The sequence below is a fragment of the Mastomys coucha genome, unplaced genomic scaffold, assembly GCF_008632895.1.
Source record: "Mastomys coucha isolate ucsf_1 unplaced genomic scaffold, UCSF_Mcou_1 pScaffold9, whole genome shotgun sequence".
Lineage (NCBI taxonomy): Eukaryota > Metazoa > Chordata > Mammalia > Rodentia > Muridae > Mastomys > Mastomys coucha.
In genome coordinates this window covers 106,548,582-106,566,268 of record NW_022196915.1, presented here as the reverse complement: position 1 = coordinate 106,566,268, position 17,687 = coordinate 106,548,582, and the positions used below count along the sequence as shown (strand labels likewise).

Here is a 17,687-nt window from a genome sequence, read left to right as displayed (position 1 = left end):
GGAACAGTCACACTCGTGGTGGGAAGTGTGTAACAGGAACAGTCACACTCGTGGTGGGAAGTGTGTAATAGGAACAGTCACACTCGTGGTGGGAAGTGTGTAACAGGAGCAGTCACACTCATGGTGGGAAGTGTGTAACAGGAACAGGCACACTCACGGTGGGGGGCACTTTTTCACCTATGTGACCTGGGACAAGCTAGCCATGTTTCCTGAGTCTCGAATTTTATCTGAAAATGGAAATATGAACCAGGGATGTAGCCAGGTTGTTGTTCATGCTTGACTGTCATGAATGAAGCCTTAGGTTCCCAGCACTGCACATAGGTCTACCCTGTGTGGTGGCATACACCTGTGGAGGCAGGAGGGTCAGAAGGTCATCCTTGGCCACAGCACATTCAAAGCTAGCCTGAGCTACATGACAACCTATCTTTAAGTAAAAATAAAAGTTTTTAACTAAGAATAAAAAAAAGAAACAGGGGCTGGAGAGATGGCTCAGCCGTTAAAGGCTAGGCTCACAACCAAAAAAAAGAAACAAAACTATCTCCAGCCACTGGTGGGAATCTATCTTTAAAGTGGGAAAGTTACTGTTGTTATCACCCTTTAGAATATTCAAGATGAAGTGAAAAGGTCAGACTCTTACTCCAGATTGCAGGGCAGTCAGCTCATGTGTTTGATGCATGTTCATATTGTATTTCAAGCCCATAAGAGATTCCCAGCCCTGGCTGTTCCCTAATTACCCAAGAGTTTGATAAAAGCCAAATTCCTGTTCCCTTGGTCCCACCAAAGCTTCTGACTGAGTATGGCTGAGAGGGATTTACACTTAGCTGACATCAGGTCTAGTGTGAGGGGAGCTGAGGGTGGTGGATTTTAGCTGTACAACGTCTTAGGCCACCACTCTCCCTGCTGAGCATGGCCATCGGCGTCATTCCAAAGCCAGAGAGCTGTTTGGAATGTCCTTTCAGACCTGAGAACCATCACTCAGGTTCCTTTGCTTGTATTACACAAGAAAGTTTCAACTACACATAACTCAGTTGATCTCTTTTGCCATTTAGATGACGAACAAAGCAAACTGGAAGGTTCCGGTTCCGGTTTGGATAGCTACCTGCCTGAACTTGCCAAGGTGAGCCTATCCTTGCACACCACCCTCTGTGAGGGCTGAGGGCCTCTCATCCCATGGCTCTCCTGTAAGGATGACCCTATTGCTGTGATTGCTGCTGTCTGCTTTCTCGGGTGAATGTGAGGGGGTGGGAATTATTTTACACAAGTGACAGACACTTCAGTCTGTTCTCCAGAAAATACCCAACAAAGTATGGTGCTATTTCTGTCTGTCTTTCTTTTTTTTTTTCCCCAGACAGGGTTTCTCTGTATGGCCCTGGCTGTCCTGGGACTCACTCTGTAGACCAGGCTGGCCTTGAGTTCAGAAATCCGCCTGCCACTGCCTCCCAAGTGCTGGGATTAAAGACATGTGCCACCACTGCCCGGCATGTTGGTATTTCTTAAATGCTGCCATTGTATTTAATATATCAGCACAAATACTGAAGAAATAACCAAAATACATACTTTCTAGTATTCTCTCTGTTCAGGCTTCTCTTACTTAAATTATGTTCACTGGTGTCTTAGTTAATGTCACTGTTGCTGTGAAAAACCCCATGACCAAAAGCAACTTGGGGAGGGAAGGGTAACCTGAGATTTTACAACCCTCTGGTCATACTCCATCACTGAGAGAAGAAAGCAGGGCAGGACCTGGAGTCAGCACCTGGAGTCAACACCTGGAGGCAGCACCTGGAGTCAGCACCTGGAGTCAGCACCTGGAGGCAGCACCTGGAGCAGAGGCCGTGGAGTAATGTTGCTTTCTGCTTTCCTTTTCCATGGCTTGCTCAGTCTGCTTTATTACAGCACCAGGACCGGCAGCCCAGGATGGCTCTGTCCATAGTGAGCTGGACCCTCCCTCTTCAGTCGTCAATTAAGAACATGAACCCTAGGCTAGCCCACAGCCAGTCTGGCTAGGGCGCCTTCTCAGATGCCCTAGCTTGTCTCAGGCTCACACTTGGGCACTCTGTCTACTCAATAGCCACAGTTCCCAAGAGGGTGATTGTGGTAATCTCGTCACTTCAACTGAAGAAGAGCTGCTGGGTTACAAAGCTGCGTGTTCCTAAATCACCTGAATCAAAATGCAGGACTGCAACCACAATGCAGGCTTGTCGTGCATTTTGTAACTTTGAGGAACCCCAGAGTCACAGAAAAGCACAAGGAAAAACAATCGCATGGGCTCTCTCCCAGAGCTGCTGCTGCTCCCTCCTCAGCCTCTGCGGCAGGTGCATCCTTCAGACACTGGCTGTGCCCCCATTCTCCTTCGAGCCCCAGCCCCAGCCACGAGCGTCCACGATGATGCTTTTTACTTCCATTGCGTTTTGTGTTTTTACAAGTATTTCACTGTGAAGGTGCAGGGTGGTGATTCTGGATGTTTGAAAGTTTCCTTTTTATTTACTTTGCTCTGATGTTCAATACTGTCGCCCTTAGCCTTGTTTTGGGTACAGATCTGGTCAGTCATTTTTATTGTACTGTATAAACATTTTAGTCTTGGGCTATTTCCAATTTTTCTTACTCTGAACAATGCTACAATGAGTATCCTTGGCCCGATCGCCTGTGTGTGCATGTGTGCATGCATGTTTGTGTGTGTGTGTGTGTGTGTGTATACATGCATAGGTATGTATATGCATGCGTGGGTGTGTCTGTGTGCATGCCTGCGTGCGTGCGTGCTTTCGCTCACAATTCTTTTAAATGAGTGCCGCCTTTGTCTTCACTATCTCTTATTCTCTTTGTGTCCTCACTTTTCTGTTTTGTTTTTTAATAATAAAGTGGTGAGTGTGCACACCCACATGTTAAGCACTATAATAGAAATGTGCTGTGTCTATATAGGATTGCAAATAGACTAGCATTCAGCATTGACCTTTCTCAGTATAAATCTTCCTGGCCAGGACTTTTGGGACTGTTTTTCCTCAGGGCTTAGCTCTTTCCACAGAGTCTTTTTAGCACCTGCCTATTAAAGCTAATTTTAGAGCCCTCATTGTAACCTATGCCTAGCCTGGAGGAGTTTTGGGTTCTGGCTTCTATGTTTATTTTCATGCTTTTTCTCGTGTGTGTGTGTGTGTGTGTGTGTGTGTGTGTGTGTGTGTGTGTGTGTGTGTCTGTCTGTCTGTCTGTCTGTCTGTCTGTCTGTCTGTGAGAGTATCTATCTGTATGTGTGTGTCTGTATGTATGTGGTGTGTGTGTCTGTGTTTTGTGTCTGTGCATGTGTCTCTCCGTGTGTGTGTGTGTGTGTGTGTGTGTGTGTGTGTGTGTCTGTCTGTCTGTCTGTCTGTCTGTGGATCTGATGTGTGTGTCTGTATGTATATGGTGTGTGTCTGTGTTTTGTGTCTGTGCATGTGTCTGTCCGTGTGTGTGTGTGTGTGTGTGTGTCTGTGTTTTGTGTCTGTGTATGTGTCTCTCCGTGTGTGTATGTGTGTGTGTCTGTGTTTTGTGTCTGTGTATGTGTCTCTCCGTGTGTGTGTGTGTGTGTGTGTGTGTGTGTGTGTGCGTGTGCGTGTGTGCCTGTTTCTGTGTGTGTCTGTGTGTGTGTGTCTGTCTGTCTGTGAGAGTATCTATCTGTATGTGTGTGTCTGTATGTATGTGGTGTGTGTCTGTGTTTTGTGTCTGTGCATGTGTCTCTCCGTGTGTGTGTGTGTGTGTGTGTGTGTGTGTGTGTGTGCGTGTGTGTGTCTGTATTTTGTGTCTGTGCATGTGTCTCTCCGTGTGTGTGCGTGTGTGTGTGTGCCTGTTTCTGTGTGTGTGCGTGTGTGTGTGTGTCTGTTTCTGTGTGTGTGTGTGTGTGTCTGTGTTTTGTGTCTGTGTATGTGTCTCTCCGTGTGTGTGTGCGTGTGTGCGTGTGTGCGTGTGTGTCTGTGTGTGTGTGTGTGCCTGTTTCTGTGTGTGTGTGTCTGTTTCTCTGTGTGTGTGTGTGTGTGTGTGTGTCTGAAACTCAGGTCCTGCATATGGTAGACCAATGCTCTATCACTGAGCTGCATCCTCACCCCATCGTGTTAGGACGTCTGACATCCATACATATGTGTTTATTTCTGGATGCTCAGAGGTCCCCACAGCAACATCTTTGAACTGCTTGACTCTTAATTTATTGAAGCAGTACATTGATGCAGCCTAGAAACCAGAAAAAAACTTCCTAGGCATTCAGTGAACAGAGTGGTCGCCTCAGAAGCAGCTCAGGTTATCTGCCCCATGTCGGCTATTTACCATCTGTCTTTTCAAGCCAGATGGTGGCACACACCACTGGGGAGGCAACGTAGGAAGAGTGCAAGTTCAGGGGCATCCTGGCTCAGAGCAAAAGTCGATCCTGGCCAAAGAAAAGCCAACAAGAAATCCAGTTTTTCCCCTGTGAAGATGGATAAGAATTTTAGTTTTGTCTTCTGCTTCCTGGCCAATGTAATGTGTTGTCCTTCTCCCAGTGTCACCATGAGGGTCACTGGACCTGTGGGTCTGTCAGTCCCTGTGCCTTCTGCTGGACCTGTGGGTCTGTCAGTCCCCTGTGCCTTCTGCTGGACCTGTGGATCTGTCAGTCCCTGTGCCTTCTGCTGGACCTGTGGGTCTGTCAGTCCCCTGTGCCTTCTGCTGGCTTTCTCTCAGTTGTGTTGTGAGGGGCCAGGCTCTAACGGGAGGCTGCCTGCCTGTACCTGATCCCTTTGTGATCAGCCTGGCTGTTTATCGCCTGCTACAGTGCCAGGGATGTGGCTCATTTGTACTCATTGAGAGAGTATGGGAACTGGCTAGCGAATGGACATCCTGTTTTCAGGAGGAATGAGTCCTGTGTTAGAGTCAGATAAAGTGTGTGTGGAATGGGGGAGAAGGGGCGCGTACTCTGGATGAAGAGGTCAGGGAAGCAGAGGCAAGGAAGCGTTTAATGGGAGGCATGGGCAATGTGAGGACTGTAGAGGGAGGGTGCCTGGAACAATGGGGCCAGGCGAAGGCAGCTGGGGGTGACTTAATGGCCAAGTCCTCTCTAGACAGTTTGTCCTTGCCTAACTCATCCTGTTCCTCTGGCTTTTGTTTTCTCCACTGTGATCCAGACTTAGCCAAACAGGAAATGTCTGACAGGAAGTTGTTTCAGTGCAAAATAACTGATGTTTCATTCTGGAATATTATGGACTGGGCTCATGATGTGAGTGAAGCTGACGTGGATTTTCAGGGTTGTCGGTGTGTTCTTGGGGCCTTTGCTTATTCCTGGAGAATGGGCACATCTTTACTGTTTCCATATCCACAGGCTGTATTTACCCTAAAACTTTATCTTTTCCTCCTATTGTCTAGCAGGGAACCAAACTGTTTTTATTGTGAATATAAGAAAACACTTAGCATCAGTCTTATATAAAAAAGCCTCTGTGAACCAGTGAGTCTCTAGAACTCGGGGAGCTCCTCGCTCCAGTTGCCTTGACGTTAGATGATACTGGAGGATGATCAGTGCCTTCTCGTGTAAATGTGAAGAAAACCTCAACTCTCTCCATTCATTTCCCCCTGGGGATAGGTGTGCAAACAGTAGCACTCAACTTCTCATCTTGTATTCTGAAAGAGAGGTGTTTCACGTGACTCCAAGTGACTCCAATGGCTTCTATCTGGTTTCTTTATCATTTTATCTCTAAGTCAAGAACTTTTCTTTCCAGGTAAGCCCTCCATAGTTGAATACAGGACAGAGAGTGGTGTCTGCAACTTTATAGTCTCTTTGAGGCCGAATAAGGGCTGGAGGGCCATGCTCAGCAGGACTTGTGAGAACCCATGTGGTTTCCCGGACACATTTTTATAAAAGTTTTAAAGCCAAGTTTGTAACAAACACTTCCTACCCTAAGTCTCAAACCAGAAAAGTATGCCATCATCACACTGAGGGATTGGCTGCAGTTTGGCAGCCACTGCACTGCTAAGCCTTCTAATTCTACAATGTTCTAGCCTGGCTTGGTGTCTTGAGGTGAAATGTAAGACCTTTTGTGTTAAATGTCATATATGCAGTAATGTGTGTTGTGCTAGACTTTTAATTTAAGAAGTAAATAATTAGAGGGTTGGGGGAGATGGCTCAGCCATTAAGAGCACTTACTGCGCTTCCAGAGTTCAATTCCCAGCAACCACATGGTGGCTCACAACCCTCTGTAATGGGATCTGATGCCCTCTTCTGTGTGTCTGAAGACAGCTACAGTGTTCTCATATAAGTAAAATATTTTTTTTTAAAAAGTAAATAATCTGGAGGCTGGAGAGACAGCTCAGTTGTTAAAAGCACCAGCTGCCCTTCCAGGGGACCTTGCCAGGGGACCCTAGCACCTACATGGTGGCTAATAACCATCCATGTCTCCAGTTCCGGGGATCAGATACCATCCTCTGGCCTCCATGGATACATGGCTCAGAGACATGCATACAGGGGCTTTTGCTAACTATTTTATTTCATTTTGTCTAAGTGACTCAACAGTTAACACAGTATTTTTCCTGTAATGCACCTTGAAATAAGTAAACTTGCCCATAGATTCTTCACTTTAAATCATTTCGTCAGCTCACAGAAAGCTAGAGATATATCACCGTCTTTTCTGGAAACATGAAGATGTGACTGAGCTTAATGTTTGCTGTGTGGATAGGAGGTTGTTTGTTTGGTTGGTTGGTTGGTTTTTTTCTCTGAGTCCTTCTCTTTGCCATGTGTGCAAGTAACAGCTTCTAGGGAAAGTCGCTCTGCTCCTGTCTGTTTCCCTCACATCTCTTTCTCTATTGAACATAAAATAGAAAGCAGGCCATGGCCAGGATGCAGCCACGGCTGTCTGAAGGAAGCTTCTACAGCCGCACTCCATATTGACCGACCACAGGCTATTTTCAGAGCAGGACTGAATCCTGCCACTCTGAAATGTGCTCAATTGCATAGTCTTGGGATAATTTTTTGAACAGCTGTACTCTTGTGGGCACTCTGGCTGTGAAAGTGCATATTACTATAAGTATCTTTACTAAACATTAAGATTTTACTTTTATGATTCCTGTCAGTAAAACTGCCCATGTTGGGTAAAGAAGTCAGTCTTCACGATCATCCTCCTCTTCGTAAGAACTCTGGTGGTAACTTACCCTGGTGTACCCCCTAGCACCACACTGGGCACAAGAACTCTGGTGGTAACTTACCCTGGTGTACCCCCTAGCACCACACTGGGCACAAGAACTCTGGTGGGAACTTACCCTGGTGTACCCCCTAGCACCACACTGGGCACAAGAACTCTGGTGGGAACTTACCCTGGTGTACCCCCTAGCACCACACTAGGCACAAGAACTCTGGTGGGAACTTACCCTGGTGTACCCCCTAGCGCCACACTGGGCACAAGAACTCTGGTGGGAACTTACCCTGGTGTACCCCCTAGCACCACACTGGGCACAGAAAGAATGTGTATGTGCACGTGCAAGGCCTTAGCGACTTCCTAAAAGTGTGCTTGTGATTTGCTGGTTATGTTAGCTGTTTTTCTACCATTATATATCTCATGGTGTCTCTGTGTCGGCAATGCGGGCAGTCTCTGCAGACATGCAAGTCAAGGGTGCTTGTTGGTGGATAGTGTATGTGTTATTCAGCCACATTGCTTTTAGGAACATTTAGGTGATACAGTTTTGAGCCTCTGTAAGTTGTATGGTAAACATGATGTGTAGTCTGTGAACTCGTGCTTCAGAAGGACCTTCCCAAACTGGGATTTCTAGGCCAAAGAGTATTGTGTTTTTGATGTTTTAGTTATTGTTAGTTTCATGGCCTTAAAGAGTATAGCAATTTATATTCCTGTTTCTCTGCCTTATTTCCAAAGTTTTATTTAGAGACTATTTTAGTCTACAACATCTGTCTTCTGCCGCTCACTGTTCTTTTGTTTTGTTTTGTTTTTGTATTTTTGTTTTGTGATTTTTTTAATTTTGTTTTGTTTTTTGTTTTTTGTTTTTGTTTTTTAGAGACAGGGTTTCTCTGTGTAGCCCTGGCTGTCCTGGAACTCACTCTATACACCAGGCTGGCCTTGAACTCAGAAATCCACCTGCCTCTGCCTCCCAAGTGATGGGATTAAAGACATGCACCACCACCGCCCGGCTGTTGTGTGATTTTATGAGTTTATTTTCTCTTTGGGTTTCTGCTTCATATTGAATTTATCTACTCATTTTTCTTGTTCTTTATTTTTTAATTATAGTCTTTATTTTATTAAATATATTTTTCCCTTTCTGTCTTGTGGAATAGTTAAGAATCTGGGCTTTTAAACGAGATGGCACACATTAAAATATGAGCTTCTATTTGATGTCGAAACTGGAAGAGTCACTTAGGGCCTTTGCCCTAGCACCTTGTCTTTGATGAGCAGGGATAACTAAAGTACCAGCCTTTGAAGGTTGGGTAATTTCTCAGTTATTATTTTGTGGTGCTGGGGATTAAAGCAGAGGAGGCATCAGTCATGCTGGGTATGTGCTGTTACTACAGCCTCAGATTGTAGAGGCTTAAAAGGGCATTAAGGAGAATATCTAGCAATAGATACCGGCCGTTGCCAACTAAAATCTGCTTTTGTAATCATTAGTATTCCAAGTATTTATTATTTCCTGCATGAAGCCTCACCCACCCTGAGCCATGTTCTCATTCCCTAGATCCTGTCTTACTTGATATCCTTCGGCCACCATGCCTTGTGCTTTCTTTTTGTTGGATGTGCCATTCTAAGCCTTGGGAGGGACGAGAGGAACTTTTAAAAATCTGGTCTTGCTTTTTGTCTAGCTCATGGCCAAGCAGCTGTATGAGGTAGATCATGGCTTTTGTTCCTTAGAGTCTGTCTTCTTTCCTAAAAGGACATATTCCTGGAGTGACAGCAGCCATGTTCCTTAGAGTCTGTCTTCTTTCCTAAGAGGACATATTCCTGGAGTGACAGTGGCCATGTTGGGAGGCTTTGTGTCTAATTTGGCTACAAATACATTTTTCTCTTTTATGTATGCACCTTATTTGCTCTCCAGTTCTGAAGACCTCAGAGTAGTTTTGCTGTCTCTGCTAGTCTCTCATCTTCTGGCATAGTCAATTTAGATAGCAAGCAGCTTCCAGGAAGATACCAGCCATTGTGTCTAGCATCGAAAGTTCTAGATCACAGTCTTTGCCTTTGTAGAAGGACTCAATTCAGGATTAGCGTTAGTACTGCTTGCCACTCCCAGTCACCATGGCTCCCAGAGAAGCTCCCGTCAGCCAACAGCATGTTCTCTGGGCTCAATTAAGTAAATTCTACGTACACATGGTCCAGTTTTTTTGTGGTGTTAAAAAAAGAAAATAGACAAGATAGAGTGAGATGAGGCACTCTCATACTCTGTATAGAGAGAGCCTGCCTCTACCACAGGGACATATTCTACATGGGAAGCGTGAACAGGAGATGCAGAGTCCCCCTGACCTCCAGGAGGTCACTCATAAATGCTACCCCAATAAACATTGCTGTGGCATCATCTTGTACATTCTTTTTCCTCAGAAACTAGAAGTCCAGATAGGGAGGCCAGTTGGCTCAGAGAGCTCATTATGATGTTATTTCATTTAAAAGTAGGTTAAATATAGCCATGGGAGTTTGAGTCACAGCCAAGGACTCATTATAACAACTTAGTGACTGAAAAATTAGTAAGATCCTTAATTTCTCGTTGGCTTTTATTAGAGACACAATAATAGGCATCACTCAGCCATCAACAGAGAAGACACCGTGGCTGTCACTGTCCCATTGTCCAGGGCAGAGAGGTGAACGTCTGTTTGTGAGGAAAGTATCAGATGACGAGAGCACATTATAGTCCGTATTATCTGTGAAAAGAAGAGTGTACTACAGGCAAGATCAGCAAAGAGGTTAAAGGTGACTTGAGACTTGTGAATCTAGAAGCCTCTTTCACACACACACCCTCCAAGACCTGTATCTCCATTGCCGACATGCCACCGTATGTCTGTGTCCTTCCGTGGCTTCTCCTCTGCCTGCCAGCTCTCCTCCACTCTCTGAGGAGTCGTATCCCAAGACTTCTGTCCTTACCTGAACGGTGATGTCCTCCAGGCCTGAAACTCCAGTCCATGGCCGTCTACTGAGAGATTACAGTGTGATGATCAACTGAGAGATTGCAGTGTGATTGATGATCTACTGAGAGATTGCAGCTGGAGACCTCACAGGCACAGCCATATGCAACGCCTCCTGGGGTATCAGTGCCAGTGGTGTGTCTCCCACAGCATTACAGCTTGAGCTACCTATGCCACTGCGGTTGGTGTGCCGCTGCCTCCCAGGAACCAGGCGGGTTGTCTCATCACCTGCATTTGTAGATAATTCTCTATCTTACTTTCCTAGTACCGTGAAGAGATACCATGATCAAGACAAATTATGTAAGAGAGGTTTTGTTAGGGGTTTGCTTACAGCTTCAGGGGATCAGAATCCATGAGTGTGTGGTTGGGAGCATGGCAGCAGCTAGGCAGGCCTGGTGCCGGAGCAAAGCTGAGAACTCACACCTTATTCTACACATCAAGGCAGAGAGGGACAAAGCTAGTATGGACTGGTGTGGGCTTTCCAAATTTCAAATCCCACCCCAAGTGCCACAGCTCCTTCAATAATCCTTCCCTTCCTGGTCCCACCAACTGGGGATGAAGCATTCAAAGATAGGAGCCTCATGGCCCATTCTTGTTCAAGCTGCCACAGGCAGCTTTCAGACACAATACCTCTGGGAGGTAGAGAACAAAGGATTTTGTTAGCTGAAAACTTTTGATTTTGTCCATAGAGCACCAGAGAAGCAGAGATCAAACTGAAAAGCGAGAGTAGAGTGAAGCTTTTTTACTTGGACCCAGATACCCAGGTAAGAGCTAATTCAATATTTAGAATGTAAAGGTCATGAATGTTTAATATTCAGTACTGTTGAATATTGAGAGCAATGTTTAGCCAGCTTCTGGAAAGGCACCAGCCTGGCTCTTGAGGTCCACAGTGATCGTCCGTATAAACTACCCCTGAGAAGAATCCTCAGTGCGTGGTCCACATCACTGCAGACACCCAGAGGCACTAACACTTCTTAGCCAGCTTCAGTTCCTGACGGAAGCCTGGGAGTGTGTGTAACCCACACCTCTCAAAGTCCAAACACGGTGTGACAAAGATCTTCAGGGCCCGGGGCGGCAAATGCCACAGAGGTGCCAAGAAGGGACAAGGATCTGGTATATTTCATCCTAAATGCTGTACTCCCCCCCACACCCCTGTTTGTGCCACTTTTAATAGAACAACCTCTCCCATTTAGCTTTAATAATAACCATTTTCTATGTTTCTTCACTGACTTCCTGTTTGTACACTCTTTACTGTGGTGACATGCACATAGCACAAACCTCACAATTTTAGCCATTTGAAAAATAGAATTCAAATTAGAAACAAACCAGTTTGGCAGTATTAAATATGTTCTCTGCGACCACTGTACCATCTGTTTCCAGAAGATTTGAATGTTTTCATCCTTTCAAACTGAAACTCTTTTACATAGCAGTCCCCCATGCCTGGTCGTCCCTAAGCCCCGAGTCACCTCTGTTCACATTTAGTCTTTATGAATTAATTATTTTAGCAAACTTATCAATGTGGGATCATGCACAACCTGTCTTTTGTGTCTTCTTGGACCATCCCTGATTTGTTTATTGATTGATTGTTACTATGTGTCGGACAGTGTGTGTGCTGTGAAACCTCCACTCCGTGTCAGAGGAAGTCTCCAGGAGTTGGTTCTCCTTCCACACTCGGGTCCTCTGGCTTGTATGGCACACAGTCTACCCAATCCAAAACTTCCTTTTATTTTTAGGACCACATCTCTCTATGTATCTCTGGCTGGCCTCAAACTCTCAAACTCATGAGAGCTGCCTGCTTCTACCTCCCTAATTCTGGGTTTATAAGTATGTGCCACCAGGCCCAGCCCTGAATTTCCTTTTTATTATTGAGTGTGCATGTCTATATGTATACATGCATGTGTGTTTGTACACATATAATGCAATTTATATGTCCTTATACATGTGTGTTTAGGTTGTTTATAATGTTAATCCCTACATAATTATCCACCAAGCAGGTATATCCTCACATCTGTGACTATCCAAGCAGATATATCCTCATATATGTGACTGTCATGATTAATAGCATATGTCTATTAAATATGTCTACAATATATTAAACAAAGTTGCAGCACTATTGTGGATATATATGTACAACTTTTCCAGGTTGTAGGAGTCTGGAACATTCAGGCTGAGATTTTTAATGGGAGCACCATGTGTTTATATATCCACATTCTCTTTTTAAAGAAACTTGACTTCTCATCTGCTGAACCAGAAGTGAAGCCGTTTGAAGAAAAGTTTGGGAAAAGGATTCTCGTCAAGTGCAATGACTTGTCCTTCAACCTGCAGTGCTGTGTCGCAGAGAACGAGGAAGGACCCACAACAAATGTAACTTTTCTTTTCAAAAGGGCAGGCTTCAAAAAGAAAGAGTCATTCTAAAGCACACAGGGACCAGAGTCTCCTCCTGCCCCAAACACTGTGGAAGAGAATAGTAGAAGTGCAGTAAAGTCTATGCTCTGGGCTGGGCGGACATCCCAGTTGGGCAGTCAGTCCCCTGGCTCACCTTAAGTCATGCTGAAGAGATAGGTGAAATCATTAGCTCTTCCGTATTACATATTCTTTCTCCTTCCCACAATTCCCACCTCCTGGCATAGTTCCTACATAAATTAATAAACCTTGGGGTTCTGGTAGATATGCATGCATGCACATATACACACACAGGCACGCACACACATACACACACTCACACACACATACACACAGAGGCACATATACGCACGCGTGCGCGCGCACACACACACACACACACACACACACACACACACACAGGCACCACCACCACACACACTTTTTCTGTATTTCTTTTACATGCTATCAGAACCCGAGTGCTTTTCCTGATACTCTAGCCTTCTCAAGAGCTCCCTCCCCATCACACAGCTGCTTGTCCACCACATGTCTGACCTCCATGCTGGCTTAAAAAGCATGGCTTTCCCCCTCTTCTCCCCTCCGTTCTTCCCTGGGCAGCTGCCAACATTTACAGCTAAATTGCGAAGGGGCTTTTAAATTCACATCCTAATAAAAATGCCCTCAAATTTCAAAATGATCTTTAAAGAATAAATGTTTTTCCTTTTAAATGTTGAACAATTTCAGGTGTCACAGGTTTCTCCTTACATTTCAGCCAGAGTATGCTGCCCTTGCCCAGACACTGGGGTATGGATGGGGTAGGGAGTGCTTGTAGCCAAGGCTAAGATGGGAGATTTAAGATGTTCCAGGAGATAGGTTTCATCTTAGATGCTCCAAGGAGATCAGCTGTCTTATCTGTAGAGCATGCATTTAATAGCAGAGCTCATAAAGGGGGAATGAAAGTTTTGTTTTTTAAAATGCTTTATAGCCTTATTCTGTGTGACAAGGGATAAACGTTTTCATGCTTAGTAATTTTTCAAGGAGATAGTCACAAATAAGCTCATCGCTCTCCTTACATAGCAGCATCTATCCAAACTGTCTTTATGATCATGCTGTTTTATTGATGGTTTTTTTTTTTCAGGTTGAGCCTTTCTTTGTCACCCTGTCCCTGTTTGACATAAAATACAACCGAAAGATTTCTGCTGACTTCCATGTGGATCTGAACCACTTCTCAGTGCGGCAGATGCTGGCCCCTGCATCCCCAGCTCTGATGAATGGTGGCCAGAGCCCACCTGCCTTCCAGGATGCCTTTCATGCAGCCATGCAGTATCCGAAGCAGGTGGGGAGCATTGGCACCACTCAGACTCCCCTTGTTACACATTAAACATGCTCATGTGAGGCCTTACCATGCACCAGTGGGCAGCTTTGGCCGTTACTTATATAGGGCAGGGTACATATAATTATGGAGTGGGAGCAAGTGGAGGGAGACGTGGTCTGACTGTCACTCATTTCCATACACCTTCTCCTGTCCATCTTCCCTACCAAGCAGACGTTTTGAGCAAAGATGGACTGAGGAGCCCTAGGGGTTCAGCCTTGGTCTCCTCGCTGCCTGGACTGTCACACTGTCCTCTGCTGCTTTGATGGTGAGGGGACTTCTCTCATCCATCTGTGAATTCTCCTGACTGAAGAGAACCCTTGTCTCCCCAGGGAATATTTTCAGTCACATGTCCTCACCCAGACATATTTCTTGTGGCCAGAATTGAGAAGGTCCTCCAAGGAAGCATCACTCACTGTGCCGAGCCGTATATGAAAAGCTCAGACTCTTCTAAGGTATGAATGAATGGCTTTCATGTTTTGTGATTACTTAAAAGTAGCAACCTAAGGAACGGCTTTCATGCCAAATTACAAACCTAGGCGGTAAACTGTACTTGATAGTCAAAAGTGCATAGATGGGTTGAGGAGATGGTTCTGACACTAAGGCAGTTGCCTGCAAGTGTGAGGACTGGGGTTCTAATCCCCAGGACTTGCATCTGTTCTGTCTCTAGTCCCAGAACTCATGAAATAGAGGGCAAACACCCAAGGTAAGCTGGCTAGCTAGACTGGCCAGAATCATCAGGCTCTAGGTTCAAGTGAGAGTCAGCTCTTCAGTAAACAATGTGGTAAGCCTTCAGTGAAGATGCCTCATTCAACTTCACCCTTCACAAGCATGCACACACAAGTACACAGTCTTCACACACTCATACAGACGTGCACACACACGTACACAATCTTTACATACATATGCAGACATGCACACACATATATACAATCTTTATGTACATGGTCAGACATGTACAATCTTTACACATTCATGCAGACATGCATCAGACATGATGCACACCACACATAAAAAAATGAATATTAAAATATAGAGGGCAGCTACACATACTTATTGTCCATTTTGATTTTATGTACCTGGTTTCTTTGTTGTCCATGTAGAAGAGACCAGGTATAGGCACATGCCGAGCATATATTCTGTCCCTTTGCTAAGTTCAAGATCCTATGTGTCCAGTTCTTAATAAAAGTGTTTTCTCATCTCTCCAGCCCTTGATGAAAGCCTTCTCACATGTAAATAAAACATATCATTTGCTATTCCGCTCTGACAAATTAGCTTTTCTTTCTTTCTTTCTTTCTTTCTTTCTTTCTTTCTTTCTTTCTTTCTTTTTTTTTTTTTTTTTTTTTTTTTTTTTTTTGGAGACACAGTTTCTCTGTGTAACCCTGGCTATCCTGGAACTCTGTAGACCAGGCTGGTCTCAAACTCAGAAATCTGCCTGCCTCTACCTCCCAAGTGCTAGGATTAAAGGTGTGTGCCTCCACCACCCAGCCAAATTAGCTTTTCAAAGGAATTATCTGCTTGGTACTAAATTTTGTCTCATTTAAAAGCACATGTATTGAAGTCAACCATTGTTGATGTGCCCCTTGGCTTCTGGAGTCATATTGTAACCCACATTATAGAATTACTAAGAATCAGAAGTTACCGAGTCTAGAAACTTAGAAAATAGAGACCTATGCATCATTAGTTGTTTTCTTACTGCCCCATGGCTGGAGTGGCCAAGGACAGTTTACTGTGGCTTTCTCACAGCTGTTCCCTTGGGTTGGACAAAGCTGTTGAGTGCTGCTGTCCTCGCCAGTTTTAGCTTTCAGGGTGTTGGTTTGGTTTGATATTAAGTGTTCATTTGAGAGAAGGTCTTGGTGCATGAAGAAGGAGTGTCAGCCAAACCCGTGCGAGTGGACATGTCAGACCTCCAACAGAGCTTTACCAAGCTGACTCAGAGATTTGAAAACATCATTCCTATAGCCAACTATGTATCCTAGGCACAGCCACCAGAATGTATAGAATAGTTGTTAAAGAACACATTCATGGATTAAGAAGTCCTGAGCGGTTTGTCAGCATTGCCAGGGTGCTTCTGATGCCTCTCACCTCTCTGACCCCAGTGCCCCTCATGTGAGTAAAATAACATTGCCCAGCCTGCCTTCCTCACAGGGCTAAGGTAAGGATCGCACAAGCATGGAGCAGGCAGTGCTGAGAACATCACACATCCCATGAAATATTCCTGAGTTCAGCGCCCATCAAGTAAAAGCCTGATAAAAGTTGGCTGATAAAAGTTGGGTAGAATTTGTTTCCTAGAGAGAAGCCATCTTAGTATTTCAAGCCAAGTCTGAAAAATATTGGCTAAGAAGTTCTTTTAAGCCTTTTATTTTGGTGACTCAACAGTGACCTCAGATAAGGCTGTGCTGACAGAACGTACTTCCAAGGTGCATATGCATCCACATTGCTGCTTCTGCCTGCACGTGTATGAACTGAAGTCCAGCAGCCCATGCTGGTACAAAGCAAAGGCATCACAATAGGCCCTCCTCACCCCTGCCTGGCATCACAGTAGGCCCGCCTCTCCCCTGCCTACTTCCCAACATTCCTCACTCCTCCACAGGGTCTCATTAAATCAAGGCTCAAGGCTCGCCTCATCTCATACCTGGAGAGAAGTTGTGATAGATTGGCATAGTGATATTATCTTGTTCTGCCAATCAAAGCTTTGCACTCCTCTCATCCAAGCTGTGCAGTATTCACCTGGGGCATCACTTGGAACAGATTTTCATTGTGTAGAGTGGGGGGAGGGCTCCAGAGGAGACGCATGAATTATTGAGTTCCTGCTCCACAAGTATTTTCTATCTGTGCCCTCGGTCGGCTCTCATTCTCCACCTGTGCCCTTGGTCGGCTCTCATTCTCCACAGGGAAGGCGTAAATCTATTAAACCCTCGTGCATGGCATTGATTTTACCCTGCCATGTACTTGCTCATGGCTGCTCTAATCTTTTGGAGGAGTTTTTGTGGTGCTTAAGATACAACACAGGGACTTAGATGTGATAGGCCACCGTTCCTTCCTTAGTGTTTTGTTTGAGACAAGACCTTATATGCAGCTGAGACTGGCCTTAAACTTGAGATCCTCCTGCCTCTGTCTCCTAGTGCTGGGATTGCAGGTGTGCATTATGACACCTAACTAAAAATCTTGAATCAGAACATATTTAATTTAAGCCCTTAGGAGGAAGAATTAGGTGTCTTTGTTATGGACCATGTACTCCCAGATCCTACTAAATCACTCAAGGGTGTGTGTGTGTGTGTGTGTGTGTGTGTGTGTGTGTACACCAGTAAAAAGAAAGGGTGTACTAGACACTCTCCTGATATCTGTTTGAGCCAGGATTGTTTTCTGGTTCACTCTTGAAGACAGTGATGTTTTCCACAGCATGATGGAAGGATCAGAGTGAGAAGGGATCACACCGTAGAGACTTATTGATCTGTAGAGCCACAGAGCTTCTCTGACAGACCTTTGGATGTGCATCTCTGTTGTTCTCATCCTATGTCTCTAAGTGAGTGCTTCTTACACTTGATGGTATATGCAGATCACTGGAGGGCCTATAGCATACAGATCTTGGCCCAGAACTGTTAGTACATGCTCCAAGGCTTATCGGACAGTGGCCCTGACTCTCCAGCTTAGAAGGAAACAAAGGCTCTTGGCTGTAAGCAGTTTTTCAAAAACTGCTTTGACTTTGACACACTCAAGTAATATAAATGGCTCCTTCCTACACATAGAGCATTCAGGTCCCCTCTTGACTATCTAGATCACAGGCTCCTTCCTAGATACACAACATCTCTCTCCCTCTCCCTCTCCCTCTCCCTCTCCCTCTCC

At 45.0% G+C, this 17,687-nt stretch overlaps 1 protein-coding gene across 30 annotated transcripts in view; it reads left to right on the top strand.

Moving 5' to 3' along the window:
- Dock9 (dedicator of cytokinesis 9) overlaps positions 1 to 17,687 on the top strand; it is a 269,590-nt gene that overhangs the window by 153,987 nt on the left and 97,916 nt on the right. For all 30 annotated transcript variants that reach the window (XR_004116337.1, XM_031362315.1, XM_031362308.1 and 27 more), the window contains exons 9-13: positions 1,050 to 1,117; positions 10,777 to 10,851; positions 12,311 to 12,451; positions 13,608 to 13,805; positions 14,174 to 14,296. Coding sequence is in view for 29 of the 30 variants with exons in the window: in XM_031362315.1 (XP_031218175.1) it covers positions 1,050 to 1,117; positions 10,777 to 10,851; positions 12,311 to 12,451; positions 13,608 to 13,805; positions 14,174 to 14,296 (605 nt within the window). In the remaining variant the exon portion in view is untranslated. The remainder of the gene's footprint in view (positions 1 to 1,049; positions 1,118 to 10,776; positions 10,852 to 12,310; positions 12,452 to 13,607; positions 13,806 to 14,173; positions 14,297 to 17,687) is intronic.